The sequence below is a fragment of the Aptenodytes forsteri genome, unplaced genomic scaffold (genome assembly GCF_000699145.1).
Source record: "Aptenodytes forsteri isolate BGI_AS27 unplaced genomic scaffold, ASM69914v1 Scaffold282, whole genome shotgun sequence".
NCBI classification, from domain to species: domain Eukaryota; kingdom Metazoa; phylum Chordata; class Aves; order Sphenisciformes; family Spheniscidae; genus Aptenodytes; species Aptenodytes forsteri.
In genome coordinates, this window is record NW_008794089.1 from 4,749,971 (window position 1) to 4,760,976 (window position 11,006).

An 11,006-nucleotide genomic window follows, 5' to 3' on the forward strand; every position below is an offset into this window, starting at 1 on the left:
TGTCAAGAACTTGTAAAACCACTGCCAGACAAATGGGTTTGCCAAGAGGTAGTATACAGCTTCACTTCCCTGTCCTACAGACTAAGGCTGCACACAGCACTTCTTGGAATGAGTCATCCAGGCTAAGATACTTCTAAACAAAGCCTACAGCTTCACAGAACACGTTGTGTTGAAGCTGGATGGACAAGGCAGCAGCTGTACCTCCAGAAACTTATTGTTCTTAAACATTATTCAGAAGTAAGAGCTTCTTTGTGTTTTCAAGCAAGGCCTGCCAACAGAATGCAAGGAGAAACTGAAACTAACAGACCTAACTCCAAAAGCCACAAACACTAAAGAAACTGGGAGCAGGAAAAGCTCCCCCCCTCCCCCACCATCTGAGAACAACTCCAGTTCCTCCTCAAATTGAAAGGCAACTAAGGGATACTGAAAAGCAGCAGCATTGTGTAAAGCCTTCAATGTGAAGTACAAATACAGGCAGATTGCATGTGTGCTGGATGAGGAGCTGCTGACAAAGCACAAAGATTTCCAAATGAACATGCATGCACACTCACAGTGGAACATGCAAATGAACCGTTAAGTCAAAAGAGAAAATTAATTTGAAATAGGGGGCATCATAGTATTCAACTACAAGTTGACACCACTTCATATTTGACCGTTAGGTTCCCCTTTACATTTGAGACTGTTCTCAGAGAAAGAATTGTCTCAAGTAACACTTCAGAATCTCTCTTATTCTTCACACTTTGCAAATGGAAACTAACATCATTGCTAACACTCTTGTTAAATCCTTCCCCCAAAAGAATGGGGCAACGTGAAAGCAATTCAGTGGAAAGGATATCACAATTTCTAAAACTCAACTGTCTGAAACAATTCTTCAAATCACCAGGTACAAGTGGCTAGAAAGTAACCTGAGAGAATAAAAGAGAAAACTGTTCATGGATATTCATTCTCCCTGCTGGAAAGTGAAGCAAGTCTGATGAATAACAAGGTATTTTTATGGAGAAATATATTCCATTCTGCATGCACAAACTGAGAAAGTGTAACACAGCAATAGTAGTAGAAAACAATGTAGTTTTCTTGAACACTATAAAAAGAGAAGTAACATTACAGGTTGGTCCAAGCCAGGAATTCTATATGAACTCCTAAATGCAAAAAGGATAACAAACTATCCCGAACAGGTGCATTCAGTTTTTTGAGGTATAGTTTTCACTGCAAAATGATGTCAACATGGACAAGTTGTTTTCGTAAACTTTAGCGATATTACTGCTTTTATTTTTTCTTCTCTTTCCTTCTTTCTGTATTGCATCTTATGGTACTTTTAAGTTTCCTAACTTGTAAAAAAATAAGAGATATACAAGCACACTATAATTGTACTTACGATGTAAGAAGCAATCATATTTAAAACAGCGCCTACAGAAGAGTGTGTGAAAAGAGTGCAGGCTTTGCTCCCTCTGAACAGATTTAGCATTTGGTCCATCTATGTTTGGTGTGCATTCAGGAGGAAGAGCTCCGGGAAGCTGCTGCTCAGTGAGTTCTTTGTATCTTAAAAGAAAGAAATAGAAGTTATTTATTCAGTATAATAAAAAAACAAAAAGTAATTTTTGATTGCAGTACCACTCTGCATTTTCAGTGACAAATTAAAAAAAATTTAAGAAATATGTGCCAGGTAGAAAGGTCAATCTGTCAGTGATGTGACAAGTTATTAATTCCATACTCATTAATACAAATATAAAATTGGCTAGGAAAGAATGCATTTCTGGACCGTCATCTCATCATATATATTACTCACTGTTACTCACTAACTCCAAAAAGGGGACTTTTTTTTTTTTTTAAACACAAGCTTTTATTTTGCCACCTCAGAAAAATAACATAGATTATTAAACACATGCAAGCACCCACTTTTCAATAGTTTGAAAGGAAGGCTAATAAACACCTCTGTATTGTTTTGACTCGGTGGGAACAGCCAATTCCCTTCAAGTGTCACTTGCAGAAGTTACACAACTGCCACAGAACCTAGCTACAAGGGGGACCATTCCTAATCAAAAAATATTTAACGAAGTCAAGGAATCTTTGTTTCATAATGCAACACAGCAATATAACCTAAGAAATACTTTCTTACTTCTCTTTCAATTCTTCTGCTGTACCCTTGTCTGGAAACATTGAGGAAATGGCTTCAAATATCTTGTCAGAAGGAAATCTCCGAGGTGGGTGGCTTTCTTTCTCTGTCAAAGAAGCAAAAAATTTGGAAAACAAAAAAAATTATATTTTTGCTCCTTTGCTACTTCAAGGAGGTGTTCAGAGAAAGGGGGACTTCGCCAAAATCCTAATAAAAAAAAAAAGAAGCAAAGGTTTTTATTTCTAAATTACAGACAACTTAAACTGCATTAAGTGATCTTTCCTGCTGAGAGAACTCTACCAGTAAAATTTGGAGAAACCATTATTTCACCAGCAGATGGAGATGGCAATTCAGAACTCTGCCTACCTTAGAATAATAATATTTCATTTTCTGAGGAGTACCAAAGCATTTCTTAGACAGATACCCGACTGATTTTTGGTGCGTTTGACTGTCTCAGTTTGCAGATAAACAAAAATTGGCAAAAGCACCTTTCGTAGTATTCTCTGTACAACTCTTTAACTAAATGGCAAAGGAAATGATGAAGAAAATGATGCTACTTTAGACCTGAAAACTATCAAGTAGAAGGGTTTGAACAAATTTATTGAGTGATTAAAGAAAAGGGTTTTTTGGTTTTAATTTTTAAAGTCTGCAGACAGACATACCCATCCTGTTACCTTCCCGATCTTTTTGCTTGTCATCTCTTTCATCAGGATTATCATCTCCATCATCATCATCTTCATCATCACTATATTGACCAAGTGCATTGACCAGCTCAACAAATATTTCATCATTGATAAATCCACATTCTGAAATTCAGCAAAATTGGGAGTGAACAGAAAAGCACAAGGTGTATATGAAGTATTTTTAATCCTCCCTACACTTGAATTAAATTATGGCAAATGCTGTAGTTTATGAAAAACAATTTCGTATTTTTCCCTCTTAGCTTCAACATATGAACTGAGAAGAGTTAAAAATACTCAGTATTTATTTCTCTAGACTGACAACTGAGAAGGGGAAAAGGAAACTTGTTGAAATTTTCCTTTTCCCGACTCCCTGTGCTTCATACCAGTAGACATAAATAAATCTCTCTTCCCTGGAAGATAAAAAAATTACTTACTAGCTAGACTATTTAAGAGTCTTTATGCCAGAATCCAAATTCCAACATGGTTGGGTTAAGACAGCCTGGCAATGCATGCAAACAGCCTGTGAAGCTATCATTGGACAGCTAGGGAATCCCCAGAGAGATTTTTGGTTGGTAGTTCCATAGCATTCACTTCCCCACTATAGACCCCACTGGCAAGGCGATAAAAAAAGAATACAGTTATATACAAAAAAAAATCAAGAGAAAACTGAAGGATACAATGCTGCATATATCTGCTTATTAGCTTATATTCTGCTGTGAAATTCAGAGGGCAGCACAGACAGACAATAAGGCATTTCTGCAGAAAGGAAAGTCATAGTTAGTGTTGACAGAGGCTGGTGTTTTTTTTCAAAAAGACAGAGGCTGCTGTTATTTTTCAAAAAATAACCGTGAACTGTGTGGGAACTGTAGTGCTTATCACCATCCTTTTGAACCTGGACTGGGGTTGGACATCAAACTACAACTTGAAGGAAGCTAATAGTTTTATTCCTATGTAGACAATGAAAACAGGCAGGTACTTCATTTGGATGTTTTAAACAGAACTCTTAATATACAGGTTAGTATGAATTTCTCTCCCAAAAGTGCAATTACAGAGCTAGTTTACAATTCTGACTCCTACATGGGAATGTTTCTGGATTACAGATTCCCACAGCATTTACATTTAATTACAGTCACACAAGAATGCTAGCTGTTGGGAGACTAAAACTCCATCTTTCTACTTTTGATATATAGTTTTGAGGGACTGATAATAACAGTAATTGCCATCATAAACTTGGGACTCGAGACGGTGAAATGAGATTAATTTTAAAGCTAGACTCATTTAATAATAAATTAAATCAATAATAGAAAACATTTACTAGTAATGTCACCATTTTGACATAACCAGTTTTCTGACAAGGATGTCAGTAATCAGTAAATCTGTAAAAAAATCCAAAGGCAAAACCCCATGAAACATTTCGTGTTCCTCATGAAATATAAAGGCACCGGCTATTCTGAGGACATTAACAAGACTGGTGTAGGACTGAGTAGTATTTATTATTGAATCACAGGCTTAACCTTCATGAGTGGCACACAATGTACTCAAAAATGTAGTTCTCTTTCTCAGTCACTCCAGCATTAACAGGAATATAAACAATTTTAAGAAATGATTCCTCAATATTCCCCCTTTTGGGGGGGGGGGGGCAGATAATGTTTCTGTGAAGGGGGAAGCAGAGTAGTCAGAGAAACCTTTACAACTGTAAAGTTCAGGCTTATATAAGCCAGTTCTGAGTGGGCATATAGAGCAAGTGAAAGGTTGCTAGTTTGCTGAAGTCTCAGTGAAGTAAGAGACAGATGACATCGCATGTAGTCTAGCTCCCACACAGAGTAAGAGGTAAACTACACCTAAGAATACATATATATATATATGTGTGTGTGTATATATATATATATATAATGTACCAACAGAAGGATACAACTTTGCTCTATAAGCTGACTTACAGAAAGGAAGTTTTTAAATAGCTAATAATTTCATTAAAGGAAAAAAAACCAAAACCCACAAGAGGTTATTCTATCAAGTCGCATTCACAAGTGTTATCATCATCAGAGTTTTGCATACTTCTCCTGCCACTTTCTGCTAGGCAGGACACACATAGGGACATTACACTATTATATTCCAAAGCTCTGAGCATGAAATTGAAGACCAAGAACTTCTCCAAGTTGCACCTAGGCATTATGATGAATCACTGTATGGCCTAGGGAAAAAGTTAATGTGTTTAATTTCTCCATACTACCACTTTAACACTTTGCAGCCTTATGAAAATGCAAAGCAATATATTTAAATAAGGAAGTTTGTTATGCCCAATGTTTACACAATGTAGGGATTCTAGAGATACTACTGTAAAAATCAAGCATCAGGCCTTAACAAGCAACACTGAAAACAATTATTTATGTAGGAAGAAGGGATTAGTATACCTGAGTGTTTGGGCTCACCTCTGTCTCCATGCACTTTCCCATCATAGTTCTTGATCAGTTCTTCAATAAAGGTACCATCCTGGTCAAGCACTTCATCTCCCATATACGGAATGTTATGTAAAACAGTTTCATCCTCTACCTAGTAACAACAGGTATAATAAAACAATTTTAAATTGTGTTTTCAACTGACCATTTCTGCATTGCTATTTTCACAATCTACAAGTGTCTAGCTATCACAATTAACTAACTGACTTCACTGCTTTAGCACATTTACCATTAACTAGATAAATAAAACAAAACCTTCATCTTCAACAATTTTTTTGCACTAGTGGCGACTGGCTCAAGATACTGACGTTAGGTCCTAACATTAAGGTTAGCAGGGTGTTTCCACAAAGCTTCTACTATTGAAACACAGTAAGCTACGTAGCTTTGAGAAGCTTGCATTTGATTCATGAAGGGAGTTCATTCTCCCTTCCTTGGTTCTCTTCCACAGTAATGTGCAATGGAAACCACCCCTTTATTGCTTTACCAGAGATAAGAAAATATGATACAAAAAGAGTCTAAATTCAAGTTGTCTAAACAGCAAGCACAGAAACATGCCTTACAATTTAATCTGAACTCACTGTCATTTTTTTTTGTCTGCATATAGACTAAATGCATTAATGCTCCCATGTTTTATCAGTAGAATTTACGGACCTTGATACTCAGCTGTATCTTCCAATACTACAGAAGAACCTTCTATTGTTAAGAAAATAAATGTAAACTTTCCTGCTGATCATGATTCTGCAGCAGTGCAAAATATCCAAACACTGATGAATTGAAAGCAAGTAGAAAAATGTGTGGAAGAACTCTGTACATATACTGATAAAACCAGTTACTTAAATCACTTTGCTATGATTATTATCATAATAACCAGTCAGCAAAGGTGATCATATACAAAATGATGTGACAAAGATTTGTAATAAGCTAAGCTTTTCAAATAAGTCAAATAACTACATCAGAAATCTAATGTTATGGCTTCTGCATAGTGAAGCTAATCAGAAGAAAAGGCTATACTCAGTTGCTATGTAAGAATGACCATTATGTGGGGATATTATTTCAGGATTAAGTTCTCTTTATTCCATAAGAATTACTATTCTGCTACAGGTGTGTTGGTTGATTGTCTTACATAAAGACATTCATAGCCCTCAGAAAACATTTCTCATTACACTAATTTATGCTTTCAAATAAATCTACATTTGTTAAATGCCGTACAAGACAATTGGTCACCTGAATTAAATAAACTTAGGGTCTCTTTACAGGAAGGCTTTAGAGATACTTAGGTTCATTGAGGACAGAGGTTTAGTTTGAATCTAAGTGTTACTTTTATATTTATTTTATTTGGGGAAGCCTATTTCTGATTATTACTGCCTTATTACCAATACCAAAAAGACAGGGAGTGTAACTGGCAACAGATTTTTGCTGGTTTATTTCTAAAATTAACCCCTCCCTTTTCTCCTCCCAGCACTTTTTTAAACTTACCATAAAATTCTGTTGAAGGGGAGACCAAGAATACATTATAGGCACAGAAGCAACAGCATTGAGAGTCTTCAGTGGGATGACTTGTTTTGGAAAATCTATGTCACTGGTAACAGAGCACTGAAATAAGAGATTGAAGTCACACTTACATAGCAACATCAGAAACAAAAAGAAAAAAAAAAAAAATCACAGAAGAACACTCTACAACGTACAAAATTCAAAGTGTCTGTCAAAATTAGCCATATCAGCCTTTGAAAAATGCATCAGATTTTTAGAGCATAATAGTAGAATAGGTTTAGCAGGAAAAAAGACACAAGAATTATTTCTATGTCAATACCTTTGCTAATAGATCATGATGGTTTTTTCCACTTCATAATAAGTGGCTGTGACTGTATTTTACTCAGACTTTTACCCTACAATACAAATTGTGTTTGTATCTCAAAACAAATTTAGTACCTGTTGCTGCTACACTGATGCTAGAGTATTTCCTCAAGCCATCAGAGAGGCAACTGAATTCCCCTGGCTTCAGATCAATACACTGCAGAAATCACGTATTATTTATGTTAAAAAAAAATAAAATTTTACCTTAATGACAGAAAGACATCTTACGGAAATAAATCCTCCATATGTCTTGTTAATTCCTGCTCTGTTTCCCTATTATTGTCTGCTTATCTTTATCCTATCCTCAAACCTTTTATTATGCTCACTGCTTACAATGGAAAAAAGAAAATTAACTCTTAACGTGCAACTCTGCACACGTCAATGAGTTTTTCAGCTACAGGACTTTTTTTTGGAGATTCAGAGGTTTATGTAGCCTCCAAAAGATAAACGTGCCATAGAAATACAGACAACTAGGTTATTCTTGCACCTATTCAACAGTTAACAGATGCTAATCAACTTTTCTCAAATACTTGGACAGCAGTAGGAAGAACTCTGAAAAAAGTTACAAACAAAAGCAGACAGGAACATACAAAGCTAGGGAAAGTACAACAAAGAGGATTTGGAGGTAGGTAAAACAAAGTTTAGAACAGCTATCATAGCTACCTGAAAGGAAAAAAGGAAGTGGAGACAAAAGATCTTTCTCCTTTCCAGAAGGGAAAGATGAACAGAGCTTCACATTTCTAAAGAAATACACAAAGTAATATAACAAACAGTATACAGAGACAGTACCCCGGTAGAATGACACAAGCCAGATTTATTTGTTTTCTTTTCAATTTGCAGCAAATGAAATTAGATTTCTGCTGTGTATATCAATACTCAAGACATTGTTCTATGCTAGTGCTTTATTCCCATTTCAGGTTAATGTTTAATTTTCTAGCTAGCAGCCATCTAGTATATTTTTCATGTATTTTTAAAGAAAAATACAAAAGTAAAAAAAATAATTACTTTTTATCTTTGGAACTAGAAGTCTCAGGCTGACAAATGAGCTATGTCAAAATTACTCAAAGTGTTTGGTACTAAGTCTCAGTTATGTTGCCCCGTCATTTTGCTATGGAACTCAGCTTAGTATTTATTAGGCTAGCACAGGACATGTTATGGCCTCTGGTTGATGCTGACTGGACTACTCATTGGAGAAAACCTAGGTCACTAGTGATGCCCTGCTGTCTTCACCAAACACAGGAAGGCTCTCACAAAACCTTTCCATCAGGTCACTAAACTTCTAGCCAGTGTCCTATGCAACTCTGATGAAATTCAGCATATGAAGAAAAAAGGATTTTAAAGTAATCTTTTAAAACCCCCACCATTCCTCTGTCTCGCTTCTCTCACTATAAATTATGGCAATCTTAAATCAAGCATTAAGTTCTGATTCATGAAACTGGATTTGAATGCAGTAATTAGTGTGCTCTATCAATTCAGGCAGGAAATCAATTCAGGCAATAAATCAACATAAAAGAATAGTGAATCAAGCTACAAAAAAGAAAAAAGAAAGAAAGAAATGGTGAGGAATGATCTTTTGCTATCAAAAAAAAGTGAAAATTGGATGTGTACCTGTGTCAATTATTATCAGAAGTTCTGATCATACAGTGCCATATAATAGGTATAGAGCATGAGTAATTGCATATTCAATCATGTTTAAAAGAAAACACTCAGGCAAAGGTCCTTGCCCGTTTGCATTTGAACATGCATGCACACAAATGCACCTCTGTGACACACAAGCCCTCAGTTTCCCACTAAAATTTTAGGAAAAGGAAAATCTGACAAATTTCCTTGAAAAGAAAGTGGTTTGTTTTGGGTTTTTTTAACCTGTTCACAGTAAAGTCTTTTCATTCTCATCCTACTGAAAATTTAGCTTTTCAGATTATTACACATGAAACATCCTCAAACTGGCTTAGTCTGGAGAAATGCCTAAAGAGCAACTGAGAAAGAAGATAAATTAACCTGGGCTGAATACAGAAAGTTGGAGTAGGCTTAAATCACTGTTCAAGCTACCAACATGAAAGCCAGTTTGGGTGCTCAAATTGTATTACAATCATGGAAGTGTTTTTCACAAATTTAGTGTCCAGTCTGCTTGTGCCACACAAGGGTGCATCAACTCAACTAACTCCTTTCAGAACCTCTGTGGTTAAATGACTTTAATTAATATAAAGAAGACTTTGTCAAGTGGGTATGTTCACAGCTTTCATGTGCTTTAACTCAGTAAGAACCAAAGTAACTACTCATGTGTACCACTGGGGGTCAGCTCCAATAGGAGCAAGATTAAACTCCCAATATCAGTGAAATAAAATGATTTGTTTAAAGGATGCTGAGGTATTATCCAAGTATTATCAGAAATAAAATTTTATTTTTGTGTGTCATTCAAAACTAGGTAGCCTGCTACGTATTTATTGCTTTCCAGAAGTCATGTGATCGAAGTAAATAATAAATAAATTAAGAGACTCATACGAAAAATATTTAGCTGCCAAGTCATGTCATGCTGGAAAAAAAAAAAAGAACAGCCAAATTTCCAGGAATAAAACAAAAACGTGCTAACGACCTTGTAAGTGGAATTACCACAACACATGTTAACCAACCTCCCTGGTCCCGCGCAATGAGCTCACAGAAGTCATGATGTGAACAGGCTGTATCCTACGTTGTTTCCATTCTTGATTTAAGATTTCAGTTCTTTCCAGTATCTTCTGACGATTAGAATTAAACATACTCTAAAAATTAATCACAATTGTAAACATTACAAATAAATCAAAGACTCTAAGTTCACCTGTTAGCATCTTAAGGCATTATAATATTTACTAAAAAGATAAACAAAACCAGACAGGATTAAAAAAAAAAAAAAGTACTCAAAACTTAACTGTCCAAATTTTGTTTAAATGTCAGTGAGGCTCAGTATAGTTCATTATTCTTTTCTTTGACTCAACCACGTTCTCATGTTCAAAGACTTAGAGGTTTAGCATGGAATTAAGTTCTAAATGGAATTAGCAAGAGTATGTGGCTAAAGAAGTTACCATACTTGCTCTCCAGTCTCTTCTGATACTTAGCATGCCTGATTCAAATCACATATAAATGTATCATACCTGTTTATAAGATCACAGAGTTAAGACAAATTTTCAGTATGTTAACAAAGTATTTAATTAAATTGTTATTGCAGGCGTTAACTGCAGGACAACTCATACTTCAGAAGAAAACAAATTTTTCTATCATTTTTTGAGCAACAGAACCAAAAGATGACATACCTTTACTTCATCTGCACGTCGGAACCTCTTGAGCTGCCTCAGTCTCATATATTCTGATTTCACACGTTTTCGCCAACAAATTGGTCCCTTTTCAGATTTTTTTCCGGTTTGACCCATGATTATCCTACAAGAGACAATGTCATGTTAATACTACCAAATCTGACGCCACTGCTTACAGAGGAAGTTAGAGTGAAGTTAGGTAGGATAGAGACATTCCTTTAATACCTTTCATATCTAATTCCCTTAATTTCTTTCAGTCAGACACTTGCAATACCATTTCAATCCAACAATAAAATAAAAAAAAAATACTTAAGTGATAGACACCGGAAAACAGTAATTTAAATTAAATTACAAATCAGTGGGACCATTCACATTTGCTTTAAACATTTCTAATGCCTCTAAACAGAAAGGTACCTAACGGATTTAAAGGGGTGAAGCGGAACAAATCAAGATTCCCACTGCAAAGTTACACACTGGAATCCTTGCAAGCAGTCTTGTATTAATATTCTGGACAGCTATGTTCATGGCAGACAAACCTTTCCCTCCTTCCAGGAGTGGTCCTCTTCAGTAAGATACCAACTCCTAGAATAGGCTTCTGGAGTTGATTTCAAGT

The 11,006-nt window shown here is 35.6% G+C and overlaps 1 protein-coding gene across 1 annotated transcript in view; it reads right to left on the bottom strand.

Annotated features, from left to right (window-relative positions):
* Positions 1-10,513, bottom strand: part of EZH2 (enhancer of zeste 2 polycomb repressive complex 2 subunit) — a 29,699-nt gene extending 19,186 nt beyond the window's left edge. Inside the window, exons 1-7 of the mRNA XM_019470878.1 lie at positions 10,394-10,513; positions 9,764-9,865; positions 6,729-6,845; positions 5,226-5,346; positions 2,776-2,919; positions 2,117-2,219; positions 1,376-1,539 (exon numbers count right to left, since the gene is read on the bottom strand). Coding sequence (XP_019326423.1) covers positions 1,376-1,539; positions 2,117-2,219; positions 2,776-2,919; positions 5,226-5,346; positions 6,729-6,845; positions 9,764-9,865; positions 10,394-10,510 — 868 coding nt within the window. The 5' untranslated portion in view covers positions 10,511-10,513. The remainder of the gene's footprint in view (positions 1-1,375; positions 1,540-2,116; positions 2,220-2,775; positions 2,920-5,225; positions 5,347-6,728; positions 6,846-9,763; positions 9,866-10,393) is intronic.
* Positions 10,514-11,006: the final 493 nt, after the last annotated feature.